Source organism: Scomber japonicus, chromosome 22 (genome assembly GCF_027409825.1).
Source record: "Scomber japonicus isolate fScoJap1 chromosome 22, fScoJap1.pri, whole genome shotgun sequence".
In the NCBI taxonomy this organism is placed as follows: Eukaryota; Metazoa; Chordata; class Actinopteri; order Scombriformes; family Scombridae; genus Scomber; species Scomber japonicus.
The window spans coordinates 28,436,258-28,457,654 of record NC_070599.1 but is presented as its reverse complement, the minus strand read 5'-3'; the positions used below and the strand labels follow the sequence as shown (position 1 = coordinate 28,457,654).

The 21,397-nt window shown below is 40.6% G+C and overlaps 2 protein-coding genes across 2 annotated transcripts in view; both read right to left on the bottom strand.

Moving 5' to 3' along the window:
- Nucleotides 1-21,397, bottom strand: part of LOC128384127 (H-2 class II histocompatibility antigen, E-S beta chain-like) — a 167,593-nt gene that overhangs the window by 99,830 nt on the left and 46,366 nt on the right. The gene's annotated exons all lie outside the window — the stretch shown is intronic.
- LOC128384138 (H-2 class II histocompatibility antigen, A-U alpha chain-like) overlaps nt 1-21,397 on the bottom strand; it is a 42,106-nt gene that overhangs the window by 5,481 nt on the left and 15,228 nt on the right. Inside the window, exon 2 of the mRNA XM_053343727.1 lies at nt 17,289-17,531. Coding sequence (XP_053199702.1) covers nt 17,289-17,531 — 243 coding nt within the window. The remainder of the gene's footprint in view (nt 1-17,288; nt 17,532-21,397) is intronic.

Below are 21,397 nucleotides of genomic sequence, written 5' to 3'. Positions count from 1 at the left end.
ACAAGCATATATTGTGTCCTTATATAGATGAAAAGCAGAGTACTCATGTTTAAGATGATGTGTACATTCTGGGGCGTAACTTTAGTATAAAAGATCTTACACGTAAGAGAACGGGAGAGACAGGCAAGGAAGGCTCCATTGACCAGGGACACTTTAACAAGCCTCAGATTTGATAGAATTCTGTCTCCAATATTGGCAATAAAGAAAACTCAAAGAACATTGACTTGGTCGTCCATCCATTCCTATTCACTCGGAAGTGACAGAAGCTAGAGGTCACTACAATAACTTTAGGAAGAGGTACACGGCAGGGATGCTGTTTATCTCCACTCCTCTTTGCTTTATATATTGAGCCATTAGCACAAGCAATCAGACAGAGTCAGGAAATTAGAGGTATTATGATCAATGGACAAGAACACATAATAAGCTTATTCGCGGATGACATTATTATATACCTGGATACCCCCAACTCAAATTTTACAAAGCTGATGCAACTTATAAATACATTCAGTGACCATTCAGGATATAGAATAAATGTAAATAAAACACAAATTCTGACCTTTAATTATAGCACATCCCCAAAAATCAAAGAAGCCTACAAATTAAAATGGCACACTAAAACTATCAAATATCTTGGCGTGACACTAACCAAACAGCTCACCTCTCTTTATAAAGCAAACTATGATCAGATCCATTCCCAGAACAGTGGGGACATTGAAAGATGGTCAACCCTGACATTAGATTTCAACTCGAGAATAGAAATAATTAGAATGAACACCCTCCCTAGACTATTATATTTTTTTTAGTCTCTACCTATTAATATTCCTCAAGAAAAGTTTAAATTATGAGACAAAATGATTTCCAGGTTTGTGTGGAATGGTAAAAGACCACGCATAAGATACTGTACACTTCAATTAGGAAAGGATAAGGGCGGCATGGCACTCCCTAACTTGAAAGACTATTATCGCTCAGCACAACTTAGACCTATAGTCAAATGGTGTGACAAAGAATATTGTGCAAAGTGGAAAGACATTGAGAGGACAGTGGCAGGCATCCCAACCCAGTCCCTGATTGGTAACTCTAGTTTGATGAAATCATTACAAGACTCGATTGATCCTATAATTTTACACACGTTGAATGTCTGGTTTGATTTAGTCAAGCAGTACAAACTCGAAAGTGATGTTAAAATATTAAGTTGGTTTGCATATGATGAAAGGTTTAAGCCAGGCTTGAATGATCACAGCTTCAGGGACTCGGCTGGGAAAGGCCTCACAGCCATGTGAACATTAACAAAGAAGGGAAATGTAATGAGCTTTCAGGAGTTAAAAACAACTTACGGACTGGATAATGGGGAACATTTTAGGTATATGCAGTTAAGGGATTATTTTATAAAGGAAATACAAATTGTAAAATCTCTGCATGGTGTACTTGAAGTATTGACGAGGTCATACAGTGGAACCAAAACCAAGGAAATCTCAACACTATACCGAAACCTACGAGACTCAGAAGGTGTCTCTACATTATACATCAAAGAGAAATGGGAAAGGGAACTGAATATCGACATTACACTGGAAGAATGGCAAGATATGTGCGAAACACAGCACACAACTACAAACTCAAGAACATGGCGGGAGTTTGGGTGGAAAAATCTGACGCATTACTTCACTACGCCAAAACTGAAAAGTAAAGGGACTGGTTCTTTGGACACATGCTGGCGGATGTGTGGAGAGAGAGGAGCAAACCACACACACATCTTTTAGAGGTGCCATAAGATTAACTCTTTCTGGGAAGAAGTCCACAGCATAATTAAAAAAATGTTGGGATATACAATACCAAGACAGTGTAAAGTCATGTACCTTGGAAGTTTGAATGATTATGTGCCAGAAAAAGATATTTAACTAAAATATTACTGGTTACATGTAAAAAGGCAATAACGAGAAACTGGTGCAAGACTGAGGCACCTAATATAAATCAGTGGTTAGAAATAATGAGGGACGTTTACACCATGGAGAGAATGACTTACCAACTCAGACTGAAGGAGGGTCTCTTTATGAGTAAGTGGGAGAAATGGTTGCTGTATGACACAGCAAAAGATGCTTAAAAACCAACCAAGTATGTTTTAAATTCTATACTCTGGATACATGTAACCATGTGTGACATATATTTTGTTTGTTTGCATGCCTTTTAAGTTCTTCTTTTATTTTCTCTTTTATATGCTCTGGAATTGAGACTCAAGTACCTATGTATATTATTGCACAAAATCCCAATAAAAAGTAATAAAAAAAAAAAGTGAAAAAAAAAAATCTTTTTAGAAATAATTTCTCAGAGAGAGAGAGAGAGAGAGAGATTTTATGGCAGATTCCGAGCAAGGAATACCAACATGTTGACTTTGTGACTTTGTGAGTAGTGTAGTGGCAGAGTAAAATTGGATGTCTTTGATCTCCTTAAGTATGTCGTCTTTCACGCCGTTGTACAGTTGTGGAATTTCCGTTTGTGACACGTATGTTCTCCCAGGCAATTCATACTATCTGTCAAATGTTTGCAGCATTCGTTGAAATGCAACGATGCTGAAGGGCTGCATCTCTTTAGCAATGAAGCGAACTACACTGTCTGTGAGTGTACACCATTTCGCACTGTCCTGTTTGTCCTTTGTTTGTCGACTTAACGCCCCAGTGACTGTGCTCTGTCGGGAAGAGGAAGACGGCCCACTTGTTGTGTTTTCTTTCCCCAACTGGGAAAACTGCAGCGGATGATTGTGTTTTAGATGCATATGCATGTTTGTTGTGTTGCCGCTTTTAATTGCGACTGTTTTCCAACAAATGCGACACACCGACTTTAAATCTGAAATGCTCCCACACTGCAGCTGTCGCGTTTGGCTTAGAAACCAATTCCATCTTTTTTGTCTTTATTAGGCGTACTCGAACTGGCAACTAGTGCCTACCGGTATACTTCTCACGCGGCTCTTTAGCTGCACTCTGTGGTAGGCTACACCAGGAGTCCCACCTCTCCACACACCATGCTGACAAGTGACTGACATGAGGGTTCACTCATCGTTACTCTAAGGACCCGAGAGAGAGAGACGAGGTTCACTCATCGTTACTCTAAGGACCCAAGAGAGAGAGACGAGGAAAACAAACAAGCATGCAAATGGCATTTATCGCGGCCAGAAAAATTATCGAGCTAATTTTAATTATCATGCGATTAATTGATTTATTGAATATCGCAACAGGCCTAATATCAAGTAACACTCACTTGCCAGTATCAAGTAAATTTTACTTACCATAAAACATAACATTTACTTAAAGTAGCTGTATGTAACAAATATATTCCAAATAATCATAAAATGTAACCAGACATTAAGGAATCATGTTCATTTCAAACACTGATATCACTGACAGTAGTAGTCCAGCCAGAATATTCACATTTGAAAAGCTCAGTTGCAGCCCTCAAGTAATGTTTATGTTGTCATTCTGTGTTTTGGTCTGATGCTCCACCCACCACCTATCTACCAATCACCAAGTCAGTAGTGTTTCAGCAGCCAGGTTGCCAGTTGCCACTGAGCTGCAGCTAGGAACACTCCAGATAATGTCTGATGTTACAAAACCAAAAAAACCTCGTTATGACTCTCAATACGTCGTGACAATTTGAGAAACAAAACAAGGGTACGTATAGGAGATGCCTTTGAAACAGGTTGGGATGTCTGACTGTGGGTCACTTGGCATTGTGTATGTTGCACTCGTCTCACGTGCGTGCAGGATCACATCCAACAACTGGCAACCCACTTGAAGTAGATTCTGGCAGGGAGGGGGCGAGGAGTAACAGCTCTCTCCAGTGTTTTGAACGTGGGCCACAGTACCATTTCTAAACGCTTGGTGTCAGAGTTACATACTTCAACTTTAACTACATCCAAGTTTGAAGTTATATTTATTTAAACAAATTAAGTAAAGTCTACTTGTTTTTCAACATCATTTTACTCTAAATGTTAAGTAAATGTTATATATCTGTAATGGTTGCATTACGTTACATTACTCACTAAAATGAGGTAATCATTGCCAGTTTTCTTTTGATAAATGTTACCAAATAAATGTAACCAATACTCTAATGCATTTAATATATATTTATCACATATCACACAACTATATTACAATTCAATTAAACTGTTTATTTTTCATTTAAACAGTTTAACAAACAAGAACAGTCAGTAGTTAGTGGAGTTACAGTAGAAATTCCAGTAGTAACTCCACTACTATTGTGGATTGAATTGCCCAATCTTTTAATGGGGCAGCCATAAATGTATCGAGCGCATACCATATACGCAGCCGACCCCGGTTTGAATCCCGATCGGAGGCCCTTTGCTGCATGTCACACCCCCCTCTCTCTCCCATGTTTCCTGTCTATCTACTGATAAATAAAGGCGTCTATGCCAACAAAATCGTTTAACTTCACTTTCAATCAAACTACTATCCTCTGTTACCTCACTTGCCTGACTTGAATGTGTCTGGAATGCAGTATTTTTAAAATCTTCAATGCAGTGAGGATTGTACTTCCTACTTTTATGTGAAGCAAAAGTTGAATATATATTCGTCACAATCTTTAAAAACACAATTAACAGTTTCATGCTTTTTCAGATGAGTCCCAAGGTGTTCAAATATTGCTTCTGTGTTAAAACTACATGAATTACATACAAGACACGAAAATGAAACTATCTGCCCTGACTGTTGAGTCTGTGTATGATTTCTAGACAAATGTGCATGAAGTGCCCCCCAACTTTTAAATAAACAAGGACAATCTGAGTACAAGCAGGGTAGTGACCGGCCTTGACCAGTGTGTGGATGCTTCAACCTAGAATGTTTTATGAGCTCTAAACGTTTTGATGACCTAAAATTGCATCTTTTGCACGACCACCTCATATCACAAGAGGCCTACTCTTTCTCCCTGATGAATTTCTCCTCGACCTCCTCTCCCTAGACCTCAACTCCAACTGTCCACAAAGTCCACTGGCTCCTCCAAAGGGCACCCGGAAAACGAAGAGACACAATTTGTGGTATTAAAACAAATTAAAATAAAACTAAAATATTCAGTCACAATTTGAATATTACGTTATAATGGATGAATAAGGGAAAATAACAAAACAATATCATATCATGCATACATTATTTTCTACTTGCCTGAATGATGAGAATAATGTTCGGTTCTGATTTGCTTCCTGTTGATAGATAGAAAAATATTTTAATTAGACTTCATAAGAAATAAACTGTATCATGAACAAACACAAATGAACATTTTGTTTTGTCTAGCTAAATAAAACAATTAACACATGACAGATTTATAGAACTTGTAATGAACAATTTATTCTACAAAAACATGAATCCTGAGTAATAATACCCCAGCCCTCCATCTTACAGGTCAGCACGGACCAATGTGGCGCTATGCTAACTTTAAATTAACTTATGAACAGTGACATATCTTGCGTCAAACTACATGCAGACTTATATATTATCACACATTTAAAACAGAACGGTAATATCTTACCTGTGAAATGACTGTCGTACATGCTACACCTTGCTCTGTGATCCTGTAACGTCCGGAGCAGAGTCAGTCCTGTTGTACTGTGCGCATGCGTCGTGCATGGGTTTCAAAATGCTACACTTTCAGAGTGAAGTGTTATGTCACTTCACATTAATAGACAGTCTCAGAATCACTCGGACGGACGGACTCGGACGCTTTCAGCTCAGTCGGACATTTGTTTATTTTCCAGCAGGCCCTACAGGAAGTGACGTCATTCTAAAGGAACATTACACCTGAACTCTCACTGCACATGAAGGGGGTCGCGCAAGATGGCGACTGTGGCGGACGTCTTGTGCTAAGCTCTGCAACATTAGACGAGTATCTATGTTAATTTAACGAGGCCAACCGCTGGAACGGCTTGTCAAACCGTTATAAGGCAAGGCAAGGCAGTTTTATTTATATAGCGCATTTCATACACAATGGCAACTCAATGTCCTTTACATAAAACAGAACAACATGTAATTTGAGAAACTTAAAACATACAATTAACCCCCACCCCCCCCATAATAAAAACAAAGTACAGAAAAATAGAAAGACATAAATAAAATGATTGCAGCATAAAATAATAAACTAGCTTTAAAATCATTAAAAGGACATAGAGTGCAAATGAAAGATTAAAATGTAAAGTGCTTTAAAAGAGCTCAATCGTAAGCTCAGGAGAAGAGAAATGTCTATAACCTGGATTTAAAAGTGTTCACAGTTGGGGCTGATTTCAGTTCTGCTGGTAGTTGTTCCAGTTGTGTGCAGCATAACAACTAAAAGCTGCTTCACCATGTTTAGTTTGAACTCTGGGCTCAACTATCTGACCTGAGTCAGTAGATCTCAGAGCTCTGGGCTCAACTATTTGACCTGAGTCAGTAGATCTCAGAGCTCTACTGGGTTTATATTCTACTAACATGTCATTTATGTATTCTGGACCTAAACCATTCAGTGATTTGTAGACTAGTAGCAGAACTTTAAAATCTATTCTATAGCTGACTGGGAGCCAGTGTAAAGACTTTAGAACTGACTGGGAGCCAATGTAAAGACTTAAGAACTGGAGTAATGTGCTCTGATCTCTTTGTTCTGGTTAAAACTGGAGCTGCAGCGTTCTGAATGAGCTGCAGCTGTTTAATGCTTTTTTGTGGGAGTCCAGTCAGAAGACCGTTACAGTAGTTGAGTCTACTTGAGATGAAAGCATGAATCAACTTCTCCTGGTCTGTTTGAGACATAAAACCCTTCACTCTGGATATGTTCTTAAGCTGATAGAAGGCTGTTTTGGTGATTGATTTGATATGACTGCTGAAAGTCAAATCTGAGTCTATCAGCACGCCGAGGTTTCGTACTTGGTCCATAGTTTTAAGAGAGATTGACTCGAGATGCTCGTTACGGATTGTCCATAACGAACACCATGTTCAAGCATAAGGGTGTCCATATGTGCACTTGGCACCAGGACACCCTAGGCCGCAGTTCGATGATTGACTTTGTACTCGTGTCGTCGGACTTGCGGCCGCATGTCTTGGACACTCGGGTGAAGAGAGGGGCGGAGCTGTCAACTGATCACCACCTGGTGGTGAGTTGGCTCCGATGGTGGGGGAGGATGCCGGTCAGACCTGGCAGGCCCAAACGCATTGTGAGGGTCTGCTGGGAACGTCTGGCAGAGTCTCCTGTCAGAGAGAGTTTCAACTCACACCTCCGGGAGAGCTTCAACCATGTACGGGGGGAGGCGGGGGACATTGAGTCCGAGTGGGCCATGTTCCGTGCCTCCATTGTTAAGGCGGCTGACCGGAGCTGTGGCCGCAAGGTGGTCGGTGCCTGTCGGGGCGGCAATCCCCGAACCCGCTGGTGGACACCGGCGGTGAGGGATGCCGTCAAGCTGAAGAAGGAGTCCTATAGGTCCTTTTTGGCCTGTAGGACTCCGGAGGCAGCAGACAGGTACCGGCAGACCAAGCGGAGCGCAGCTAGGGCGGTCGCTGAGGCAAAAACCCGGACATGGGAGGAGTTCGGTGAGGCCATGGAGAACGACTTCCAGACGGCTTCGAAGAGATTCTGGACCACCATCCGGCGTCTCAGGAGGGGGAAGCAGTGGGCCGTAAACACTGTGTACGGTGGGGATGGTGCGCTGCTGACCTCGACTCGGGACGTTGTGGATCGGTGGAAGGAATACTTCGAAGACCTCCTCAATCCCACCGACACGCCTTCCGGTAAGGAAGCAGGGCCGGGGGACTCGGGTGTGGGCTCTCCTATCTCTGGGGCTGAGGTTGCCGAGGTGGTTAAAAAGCTCCTCGGTGGCAGGGCCCCGGGGGTGGATGAGATCCGGCCCGAGTTCCTCAAGGCCCTGGATGTTGTGGGGCTGTCATGGTTGACACGACTCTGCAGCATCGCGTGGACATCGGGGGCAGTGCCTCTGGATTGGCAGACTGGGGTGGTGGTCCCTCTTTTTAAGAAGGGGGACCGGAGGGTGTGTTCCAATTACAGGGGAATCACACTCCTCAGCCTCCCTGGTAAGGTCTATTCGAGGGTGCTGGAGAGGAGGGTCCGTCGGATAGTCGAATCTCGGATTCAGGAGGAGCAGTGTGGTTTTCGTCCGGGCCGTGGAACAGTGGACCAGCTCTACACCCTCTGCAGGATCCTTGAGGGTGCATAGGAGTTTGCCCAACCAGTCCACATGTGTTTTGTGGACTTGGAGAAGGCATTCGACCGTGTCCCTCGGGGGATCCTGTGGGGGGTTCTCCGGGAGTATGGGGTATCGGACTCCCTGATAAGGGCCGTCCGTTCCCTGTATGACCGGTGTCAGAGCTTGGTCCGCATTTCCGGCAATAAGTCGGACTTGTTTCCAGTGAGGGTTGGACTCCGCCAGGGCTGCCCTTTGTCACCGATCCTGTTCATAATTTTTATGGACAGGATTTCTAGGCGCAGCCAGGGTGTAGAGGGGGTCCGGTTTGGTGACCTCAGGATTGGGTCACTGCTTTTTGCAGATGATGTGGTCCTGTTGGCTTCATCAGACCGTGACCTCCAACTCTCACTGGATCGGTTCGCAGCCGAGTGTGAAGCAGCCGGGATGAGAATCAGCACCTCCAAATCCGAGGCCATGGTCCTCAACCGGAAAAGGGTGGAGTGCACTCTTCAGGTTGGGGATGAGATTCTGCCTCAAGTGGAGGAGTTCAAGTACCTCAGGGTCTTGTTCACAGTGAGGGAAGGATGGAGCGTGAGACCGACAGGCGGATCGGTGCGTCTGCAGTAATGCGGACTCTGCACAGATCCGTCGTGGTGAAGAGAGAGCTGAGCCGAAAGGCGAAGCTCTCGATTTACCAGTCGATCTTCGTTCCTACCCTCACCTATGAGCTTTGGGTAGTGACCGAAAGAACAAGATCGCGGGTACAAGCGGCCGAAATGAGCTTCCTCCGTAGGGTGGCTGGGCTCTCCCTTAGAGATAGGGTGAGAAGCTCAGTTATCTGGAGGGAGCTCGGAGTAGACCCGCTGCTCCTCCACGTCGAGAGGAGCCAGATGAGGTGGTTCGGGCATCTAATCAGGATGCCTCCCGGACGCCTCCCTGGTGAGGTGTTCAGGGCACGTCCCACCAATAGGAGACCCCGGGGAAGACCCAGGACACGCTGGAAAGACTATGTCTCTCGGCTGGCCTGGGAACGCCTCGGGGTCCCCCTGGAAGAGCTGGACGAAGTGGCTGGGGAGAGGGAAGTCTGGGCTTCCCTGCTTAGGCTGCTGCCCCCGCGACCCGACCCCGGATAAGCGGCAAGAAGATGGATGGACTCGAGATGTTTACCGACAGCAATCCTCTTCTCTTTATTGCCAAAAACAATGACCTCAGTTTTGTCCTGATTTAATTGAAGGAAATTTTGGTTCATCCAATTAGTTACTTGCTCTAAACAGTGACACAGTGACTGTATTGGACTGTAGTCATCTGGGGACAGTGCTAGGTATATCTGTGTGTCATCTGCATAACTGTGATAGTCTACATTAGAGTTCTGCAGAATTTGACCCAAGGGCAGCATATATAGACTGAACAGAAGGGGTCCAAGAACTGACCCCTGAGGAACTCCACATGTCATAGCCACTCGATCAGATTCATAACTTCCAATAGTCACAAAATAACTCCGCTCTTCCAAGTAGGAAAAGCTAAAATCACCTAATGTAATTTCCTTGCACTAAAATACAGATTTAAAGATGGCAGCAACTCCCCCGCCTTTCTTACCAGTTCGACACTTGTTCATAAAACTAAAATTTGTTGGTGCTGCCTCATTGAGAATAGCACAACAGCTACATTTAGTCAGCCATGTTTCACTAAGAAGTAAAAAATCTAGATCATAGGTCATAATGACGTCATTAACTAGCAGTGATTTGTTGGCTAGCGATCTGATATTGAGTAGAGCTAACCGTGTGGAGATAACAGGAGACACTGGTATATTTTGAGGTTGACATGCTATACTTAGTAAATTAGCAGATTTAATTAAACTCTTGTTATTTCTCACCAGTTTAACCATTCTTCTGTTACCTGTCATCACAGGGATTGAGAAAACTACCTGAACTCCATAGGGCCCTGACTTTTCCTGGGGGAGAACATTATTGATATCAGTATTGCAGCCTGGACCCGGCACATATCAGTCAGACTCACAGATGATCTGAGTCAAAGGAGGTGGGGGGGCTCTGTGACTCTTGGATGATGGTTGTTTCCAGTGTGGTGGAATGGGAGGGGCTTGACGATGGGGGAAGTTGAGGGGAGAAAAAATGGGATTTGGGCGTGGTGTGAGTTGGATTCCAGCATTGACAAGGTCATTCATCCTGTCGGTGAAATCCAGAAGTGGGGAGTCCTGACAGAGTGGAGAGAATGAAAGGCTGGATGGGGTACTGGTAGGTGAAAGTTGGGAGTCTCCAGGTGGGGCTAGGGGAGACTCCACTTGTCGGGTTGTTGAGGCTGGGGGAGACTCCTCCTGTTGGGTTGTCGGGGCTGGGGGAGACTCCTTGTGTTGGGCTGTTGGGGCTGGGGGAAACTCCTCCTGTTGGGCTGTTGGGGCTGGGGGAGACTCCTCCTGTTGGGTTGTTAGGGCTGGGGGAGACTCCTCCTGTTGGGCTGTTGGGGCTGGGGGAGACTCCTTGTGTTGGGTTGTTAGGGCTGGGGGAGACTCCTCCTGTTGGGCTGTTGGGGCTGGGGGAGACTCCTTGTGTTGGGCTGTTGGGGCTGGGGGAGACTCCTCCTGTTGGGCTGTTGGGGCTGGGGGAGACTCCTTGTGTTGGGGTAAGGATGATGACTGTGCTCCACTGACTTGGGCCTCCTGTCCATCCCCCACACCAGAAGGCAAACCTTTGGGAGCCGGGCTTTCAGTGTGGTAGCTCCTACACTTTGGAATTCGCTCCCTCAGGACATTCGCCAGGCACCAACTCTGGACAATTTTAAATCTCTGTTGAAAAGGCACTTGTTCCTGCAGGCTTTTGCCGGCTAAATGTGTGTTTTTGTCTGTGTTCTTGTTATTGTGAAGCGACCTTGGGTTTTATGAAAGGCGCTATACAAAATAAAGTTATTATTATTATTATTATTAAATCCTCTCTCTGGGTGTGCTGACTTTCATGGTCAGTCCTTATCTCAGGCGGTAGCAATTCTTCTCCAGAACGCGGTCTTATCTGTTGTTTTGGATTGTCTCGCCTCTTGTCCTTGGCAGGGACTGCTGGTGACTGACGCACAAAATAAAAAATGTTGTAGCTTAACAGCTGTACTACTGACTTGTTAAGGCAAAATCCATCTGCCTTAAAGAGGTGTCTGCGTTCCCAAAAAATGTTGAAATTGTAAATAAAATTCACGAATTGAGCGGCACATGTATCTTTGAGCCATCTGTTGAGCATCATCAGCCTGCTGAATCTCTCATCTCCTCGCCGAACTGTCGGTAGAGGTCCACTGATAAACACCTCAGTATTCAGACATCGAACTTTGTTCAGCAGATCATTAAAATCTTGTTTCAATACCTCTGATTGTTGCTTGATAACATCAAGTGCTCCTGTGTGTATGACGAGAGATTTCACTGTTGGATGCTCAGCAGTGATTTCCAGAATTTTCTCTGCGATATCGGACACCATGTCATTGGTAAAACAGAGTACTTTGGTGTTTTTGTTGAAAAAGTGTTTTATCTTATTCACAGCTCCGTCACGCACTATTTAAAGTATTTACAAACACGATTGTAAATACTGGTAGAAAAGTTTTGATGCTGAGTTGAAGACTTTGATGACCCAAGGTTATTAACTCTCCAACACATGCGACAACTAAGTTTTAAGCTAGCATATGAAGCTAATAGCTATCACGGCTTCAACGATCTGAAATGGCAAAGAGAGACGCAAAAAAGTTCACAAAAGGATGTTTGGTGATGGACATGGAACAAGAGGAGGGCTTCTATGGTTTGTGTTCACCTCTACCTGAGACTCCCAGCAAAAGCCCAAACCCGAAGAAACTGTGTGTGAACAAAGACGAGAAAGACATGGTTTCTAACTCTGACATCCTCCAAGCCATATGTGAGTTGAAGAAAAGTTTCTCCGTCTTTGAGCAACAAATGAACCAAAATACAGCAGACATCAAAGATGTAAAAGAAGCATTTACTGCGTGAGAAGATAACTTTAAAGACTATGATGTTCAGTTCAAAAAGAGATGAAGAGGCAAGTAAACTGTTGACAAGCTGATAAGAAAGTTTATTACAGGTAATATTATGGACTCAAAACAGTGAATCTTTGCACTTGATACTCACAATGTATAGACGGAGTATTTCTAACTTTTCTAACTTTCCCTAAGGTAGAGAGTATTTTATACACTCTTTTCTTCTGTTGTTTGTTTTTGTTGGCCTCTTACTATTTAAATTTATTTAATTTATGGAAACTAACTATTACATTAACCTTAAAGTAGATTTGCTTAATGTCAATGGTTTTTTAGTTTTACAAGAGACACATTCCGGTGATGATGATTGCAAATTTTGGAAAAGTCAATGGGGAGATCACATTTATTTTAATCATGCCTCTAATAAAGCGGCAGGAGTAGCTATATTGTTTAACAAATTCAAAGGGGATGTTATCGAATCTCACTTACCTGAAGAAGGAAGATGGATTATTTTGGTTCTTAAAGTAAACAACGTGGTTCTGATGGTTAATAACATTTATGGTCACAACAATAATGCTCTAGCAAAAAATATGATTGTCCAACTGACAGAAAAGAAGCTGAAAAAGAAATATAAAGATGCTCATTTAATTATTGGTGGTGACCTAAATGATGCCACCGATGACTTAATGGATAGATTTCCTCTAAGAATGCCATCCAATTCAAGATTTAAAGTGATATCATACCTATGTGAGCAACTTAATGTTATAAACGCCTGGTGATATTTTCATCCCGACCAAAAAGAGTACACATGGAGTAATGCTATTGGTTCTTTACAATCTCGAATAGACTTGTGGTTATTATCTTCTTACACTATACAATATGTCTCTGAAACTTTTCACAGATACTGTATGTCCCATTCTCAGGTCACAAAATGATAGTCATCTCTTTTACTAACCATCTAGAACAAAAAGTAACTTCACGTGGTTATTGGAAATTCAATTGCAACCTATTGAAAGATGAAGCCTTTTGCAACTCAGTAAAAACAATTGCTGGGAATATTTTTAATGGAAAAGAGTTAAGTCATGTACAAAAATGGGAATTCTTTGAATTTAAAATCAGAGAATCAGCCATTAGACATAGTAAAGAAATGTCCAAGAGACTTCTTTGTGCGTCTTTATAAGATACATATGTGTACCAAATTTCGTTTGTCTATGTCAATCTGACTTGAGGGGCTCAATTTTTTTTCAATTTTCAAGGGGGCGCTATTGTATCCAGTAGGTGGCGCTATGGAGCTGACACAGTATTGATGCATATACATGTTAAGGGCGGGACCCTCTACATGTGTGATTAATTTGGTGTAGATCGGACAGTGTCTGTCGGAGTTATAAGGACTTCCTGTTTAATGGCGAAGGATCGAATGGTGAAGGAAATTGTCGGCGCCACCACGGCCAAACCGGATCCCAAATTAGAACGTTTTTGATAACTTTTCATCTCCAATGTCTCAAGATGTTTCTGAGTGAATTTGAAGTCGGTCGGATTTAATCTCTAGGACAAGTTTGTTAAAGTACGAAGCGTGGAAATATTTTTCAAAATGGCCGACTTCCTGTTGGAGTGATGTCATGGGTCCCACAGACTTTTTTGTGCATCTGGACATGATACATATATATTCCAAATTTCGTTCATGTACGTGTATCTTTCACATTTTTATATTCGTTAGGGGGTGCTATTGAGCCATTTTGCGACAGCCATTTTGGTGAACACTAAAATATCAAATTTTTCGCCGGGTCTGATGTACGTGCAAATTTTGGTGACTTTTCGGGCACGTTTAGGCTGTCAAAAAGGCGTTCGTTGTGGGTGATGAATAATAATAATAATTTCTACAATTACAATAGGGCCTTCGCACTGTGTAGTGCTTGGGCCCTAATAATATCCCATCTCTGAAAATAAACAACTCTATAATTTCCAATCAAACTGATTTAGCAAATCATACTTTTCGTAATTTTACGCTGATTTATACAGTTCTAATTACAACTCAATAAAAGGTGAAGAATTCATTAATAATGTTAAAGAATTTATTCCTCAAATATCGGACAAGTTTAAACTGGATTGTGAAAAACCTATCTCTAAACCTGAAATGCTTAATGCTCTAAACAAAATGAAAAAAGGTAAATCTCCAGGAATGGACGGCCTTCCCGTTGAATTTTACCAGTGCTTTTGGAATATAATTGAAAACCCTCTTTTTGAAATGCTGCAGGAATGTATAAGTAATGAAGAAATGACCACAACCATGAAACAAGGTATAATAACACTGCCTCCCAAGCCAGACAAAGATCATCTTTTATTAGACAATTGGAGACCAATAACATTGCTTAATGTTGACTATAAAATACTCTCACTAATTTTCGCCAGACGTTTAAGAACAGGTTTGAGTGAAATTATAAATGAAACTCAAACTGGCTTCATGACCAATCGTCACATAAGCTACAACATTAGGTTTATTCTTGATTTAATAGATTACTCTGAATATATAGATTCAGACGCTTTAATTTTATTCCTAGACTTCTATAAAGCTTTCGACAGTGTAGAGTATCAATTTTTATTTAGATCACTTCAGTCCTTTGGTTTTGGTGAAATGTTTGTTTCCTGTATCAGAATGCTTTATAAAGATATCAATAGCAGTGTCTTGCTATTTCCAAATACTACAAAAAGATTCTCAGTGTATAGGTCGGTCCGGCAAGGATGTCCCTGCTCACCGTTTCTCTTTCTTATAGTGGCTGAACTGCTTTCAATACAGATTGGACAGAGTAATGCTTTTCAAGGTTTAAGAATATTTGATAGAGAGATTAGGACAACTCAGCTAGCAGATGATACAGCCTTATTTTTGAAAAATAAACAACAAATAAAGACAGCACTTAAGATGATAAATACCTTTTCTGATGCATCAAGTCTAAAACTTAATTTAACAAAATGTGAAATATTATGTCTCTACAACACAAAATATACCCTAATATGTCAGATACCAGTTAAAGAAAGTGTTAAATATCTTGGAATTTACATTTATAAAAATAGTAATGAACGCCAAATAAAAAACTTTAGACCCAAAATACAAAAAACTAAAAGCATTTTTAATATGTGGCTTCAAAGACACCTGTCTATGTTAGGAAGAGTTCTTCTCAGTGAAGCAGATGGTATTTCTAGATTTGTATATCCTACTCTTTCTCTTTTTGTTCAACCATCCCTTTGCAAAGAAATAAATAATACCTTAATTAACTTTGTCTGGAAAAACAAAGGCCATCATCTAAAAAAAGAGATTTTAGCAGGTCTGAGAGACCATGGCATCTAAATTCCACCAACAAGTTCTTTCAGCAGCAAAACTATTATCTGGAACAATGAGTTCATAACTAGGAAAAACAAATCTCTATACCCGAAACACTGGATTGATAGGGAAATAATTTACCTTGCAGATTTACAAAATGATCAAGGTGTAATTCTTAGTTATGAAGAATTTCTCAGATCCAAAATCTTTCCTGTTACCTATAAAGAATATCAGATGGTGATAAATGCTATTCCCAATGGTATTCTACAGTTGATGAAAGGACAGTTTGAGAGACTAGAGACGAAGAAAGTTGATGTCACCCTTTTCATTAATGGTATAGACATTATGAGTCGACAATGTAACAATAAACATATTAGGAATAATTTTTACAAAAAAAGAAAAGTCACGCATAGAGGAACATTTGTATGGACCTCCTCTCTTTCTGATATTAATTGGATAACAACATGGCTCCTTCCACACAAATTTGGTATCTCCAATAAAATTAAAGAGGTTCAGTTTAAAATTATTCATAACATTTACCCAACCAACGTATATCTGTCAAGATTCATTGATGTTGATGTAAAATGTGTATTTTGTAACACCGAAGAAGAAACAATCAAACATCTTTTTTTTTTAATGTAAATTTTTCCAAATGCTCTTATATCACTTTACAATCCAACCTTCAAATTAAATTGGAAGCCAAAGATGTATTATTATATTATGATAACAAGGAACAGAAAATTAAACACCTAATTAACTTGATTGTTTTATTAGCAAAATTTCATATCCATAAAGCAACATTTCCCAAAGGTCAACCTTTTTTTCTGTGTTTAAAATTGATTTCAAAAACTACATTGAGTGTATAAAAATGGTTAAAGATAAGAAATGTATGCATACTGAAAATATAATTCAAGAATTATTTAAAGAAATATAATCTGAGTCGCCGGTCTACTTTTTCTATGTTAAACTATGCATGTATTCTGCACATATTTATGTTAACTTATTTGACTTATAAATTTGTATGGTCTTTATTTATTTCACTTCAATGTAAGATGTCAAACGTTGTTGATTTCACCATTGTCTATTTGGTGACTGTAATTGAAATGTTTTCAATAAAGTTATATTAAAAAATAAATAAATAAATAAAAAAACTCTTACTGCACATAAAGTTGATGTAGTATTTCTAGGTTTATGTACATACAACTATTAAACATTTAAATAGTATGAGGAAACCAAAGTAAAACTTACTCTTCCCCCATAATTCATGTATTACATTAATAAAAAGTTTAATTTTACTTAAGAAACTCTAGTTCTTACTGAATCTTAAAAATACAAGGTAGAAATTATGACAGTTACTCTAATAGAGTTTACTGCACCAAAAAGTCACTTTTTTCAGTGTATTATTCACACATGATTCATGCATTTATACGTGTTCACTTTTTGTAAATGCATATAAATACATCCATACAGTACTTTAAACCTGCTTCATATCTCTGTATTATTATATATGATATATGTATATATGCATATTAAATCACTGTATTGTTTTATCACTGCATCTCTACAACTCATCATCTCTTCACATCTCATATACCAGCGTTCCTAACAAGCATTTAACCATTAGACCAACAGTAAAAGTAAAAGTAGAGTTTATCAATTAAAGTAAATAATCATCATCATATTAAATAAATAAAATATCTTCAAACATAAATGATTATTATTACAAATTATTATATATTTATGTTAAATATAAAAACATATATTATATATTTATGTTAAATATAAATAACATGTATGTTCCTTTAAAGTGAAAAAAATATTAGATTTAGTATTTACCATTTTCCAGTGGGATGTCATTCATAGCATTACCAAATATCTTCAGGTTCTGTTTGCAGATCTGTAGATCACCCACAGCTTGTTCATAACCTTCCTGGTAGGTGATAGGATCAACAAAGGGAGGCAGAGCCACTACTCCTTCCCCTTTGTTGAAGTCTGCGTACCACACCTCTTCTCCCTCCAGTGCGATCATCTTCTCTCCATCAGAAGATGAACATCCGAAGATATGAAGATCCTGATGATCTGAAAACACAAACACTGATGTTAAACCTCTCTCTCTCTCTCTCTCTCTCTCTCTCTCTCTCTCTCTCTCTCTGCCTCTCTCTCTCTCTCTGAGTGAGTGCAGCGTGCTGAGCGGTGTGAGTGCGTTTTCTATTTTTTTCTATTTATTTAGTTTTCTTATCAGTAAATGTTGTATATAGTGTATACTATACTATAGAGTTGTATGATAATTGAATTGTAATTTACTTCTAAACGGCTCTTTTACCTGTCAGGATTTGTAATTCACTGTACTAAGCCAATCAGAGCAGATGCAGGACATGACATAGGTCGCAACAGCTGCATTGGTACCAATCAGCTGATTCACCCAGTTGATTAATACCAGCTGATTGGACCAGCTGATCACAATGTTTGGTGTGTGCGGATGCAAGTTGAACTGCTGCGTACGGGTAACTACTTTGATCCACTGTCTCTTTTAACCATATCACTTCACAAGTTCTGCCAATAATGGTTGTAGATGTGTGGCCACGGGTTGTCGAGTCTGCGGTAACACTTGAAAGGCAGTTGAGCTTTTGGAATTGGTGAGTTACCTGTTGACTACGCTCTGCTCTGATTGTGCATTTTGTCCTGGTTTTGACGTGTGTGTGTGTGTGTGTGTGTGTGTGTGTGTGTGTGTGTGTGTGTGTGTGTGTGTGTGTGTGTGTGTGTGTGTGTGTGTGTGTGTGTGTGTGTGTGTGTGTGTGTGTGTGTGTGTGTGTGTGTGTGTGTGTGTGTGTGTGTGTGTGTGTGTGTGTGTGTGTGTGTGTACTATGAGCTGTTAGTGTTAATTCTTATCTAGATAATGTGAACTTTTAATAACCCAGGGTTAATGACTATTGAATGTACTGAATTTATTGATTATTTAATGTTTCCCTATTGCATGAGCTACATGTATGTGTATTAAAATAAGCCTGTATTTATATAGGCCAGGTTTTTTGCCTGAACCGGATCCTATGGATGGCGAGCTAGCTGAATGAAAAAACACTGATCATCTGCTGCTGCTGGTGTGGTGGGACACCAGCCATAGTCCTCCCTGTGACCCCTTAATTCACGCAGACGCGTTCACCTATACACACACTCTTAACTCATCCGATTTTGCGAAGGACTATAAGACTTTTGGACTCTTGTTCCTTTTTCTTTCTTTTTGTTTGGTTGTGGGTTGAGGATGGAATAATCTGTGAGTGTATTAATTAAGTGACATAGGGGGGTTGTTTTGTTGGCGTATTGCTAATCAAGTGAATCAGCTGAATCAAGTGCTGGTACTCATTTAAAGTATCCGCAACAGTGTCAATGTAACAGCTTTATCTGGATTGAAAGAACATATGTGGCCAGTATTTGCTTTTTGATTTCTGTTTTGTTTGTGTTGGTTTGTTTAATTGTTTTGTTTTTCTCTAAAATACATGGTACCTTTTTTGCACAACTTCCGTCTCCTGAGTTTCATTAAATTCTGTGCACCAGTTTAATCATTCCCCCTCATTGACAAGAACCCTACAATCTCCTTGCAGTACAGTTACCTACTAGAAATTAAATTAGTCTACTAACTTGTTAACCATATGCTACATGTAGGTGCGACATGGAGTTTACCAAACTTAGCAGAAAGCATGGTTTTAAAATCTCTGCTGGGTTTCAGTGTTCAGTGGAGGACTGTAGTCTGGCAGTAGGAGAAGTTATTGGTCACAGCAGCATTAAATCTGCTGCGCGGATGAACGGAGCTGTGGTGATGTTTGTTGATAGTATAGATAAAGTTAATAAAGTGATCGAGACCGGCATTATTATTAATGATACTTCTCTAGCTGTGTCTCCTCTCACTACACCTGCCAAACAGATCACCATATCTAACATACCTCCGTTTATTAGTGATGACGTGTTGATAAGAGAACTGACAAGACACGGGAAGATCGTTTAACAGATCAGGAAGCTGCCGTCGGGATGCAGATCTCCTACTGAAACATGTTGTTTCTCATAGAAGACAAGTTCTCATGATCCTTCATAAAAAGAATGAAGAACTAAACCTAGTGTTTAATGTCAGAGTAGAGGACTTTGATTATGTGGTTTTTGTAAACTCTGGCACTTTAAAGTGTTTTGGCTGTGGGGAGGAAGGCCATCTAGTCAGAGCCTGTCCTGATAAGATCTCCCCTGCTGAGAAATCAGAGAAACAGGCTGAAAAACAAGGTGAGGAGACAGAAAAGACACAGCAGAATACACACAGGATGGTGAGGAGACAGAAAAGACCCAACAGAATACAGAACACACACAGGATGAAGTAGCTGTCAGTCAGACAGAGGAAAACAAAAGTGATGATGGTGAAAGTACAGCAGGAGGAGAGCTGACTGAATCAAACACTGTTAATACAGCGGCAGCAGACACAGTGATACTACACACTATACTACACTACTACACAACTACACACTATACTACACAACTACACACTATACTAATACAGCAGCAGCAGACACAGTGAGGGACAGTGAAGAAGAGATGTTGGAGGAGAATGATTTAAAAGTTCCTGTTCTCAAGAGAAAGAAAACAAACAGTGACAGTGGCTCCAAAGCTAAAAAGGGAGCAGCAAGTGTCAGAGAAAAACAAAAAGAGGTTCAACAAAACTCTGAATCTAGCATGGAGGAGGAGGAGGAAGAGGAGGAGGAGGAGGAGGACTGTGCTGAAGGTAGCCAGCCTTACACTGACTCACAGTTGTCTGTTGGATCACAACAGGAGGAAAAATATGAAGTACAACAAATTAAAAAAAAAGAATATGAAGAATGTCAGAATTGAGGATTACTTCACAGATAACAAAATGTTCTTACGTTCAGTCAGAACTCAAATGAACAGTAGTGGAAATGGAGGCTATACGGTCCAAGAAGTTTACAGACTGAAAAAAATAGTAGGTAAACTACTGAAACTTAACAATGATGGGGAATCAGAAGCAGTATAAGACAGTCTGTGTTCTGTCTGTGTTAGTGTGTGTGTTAGTGTGTGTTAGTGTGTGTGTTAGTGTGTGTTAGTGTGTGTGGTGCTCCTCTTACTAACAGCCATGAGTGAGTTCACAATCTCCTCTGAATATAAATGGAGCCAGAGACATAAGGAAGAGAGCAAGTCTGTTTGAACTCATGAAGCTGAAGAACATTAATGTAATGTTTCTTCAAGAAACGCACAGCGACACTTTGAATGAGACTGACTGGAGGAGGGAATGGGATGGGGAGGTGGTTTTAAGTAGTCTCAGTAGGAATAGTGGAGGAGTAGTGATCCTCTTTGCTAGAAACTTTCTACCTCAGTCTCACATAGTAGAAGAAGTGGTGAAGGGGAGACTGATGGTGGTCAGAGCCAAATATGAGCTTTTTAATATTGTTTTTATAAACGTATATGCTCCCAATACAGGACCTGCCAGAGTTCAGTTTTTAAATGAACTAGGTGTGGTTTTAAGTCAGTGTGGGCCTGAAGAGTTTTTATTTTTAGGGGGTGATTTTAACTGTACAGAAAATGATCAACTGGACAGAAATCACACAGAACCTCATGCTGCTTCAAAAAGAGCAATGATGCAGCTGATAGAAACTCAAGGAGTAACAGACATATGGAGGGAAATACATGGAACACACAGACAGTACACATGGGTCCAGACCAGGGAGAAGCTTTTATCTATGGCCCGGTTAGACCGGTTTTATTGTTTTAAGCATCATTTTAGCATTTTTAAAGGATGCTGAATACAGATGAAGCCATTTCAAAGTTCCCGTGTTTCCTTGATGGCTCCTTGACTGGTCCTTGACCGGTCCTTGGCTGGCCGATAATGGAAGCAGGGGGGAAATGCGATCTGTCACTACCCGATGTGAGTCTGACATGCGCAGTAGCGTTCTCGA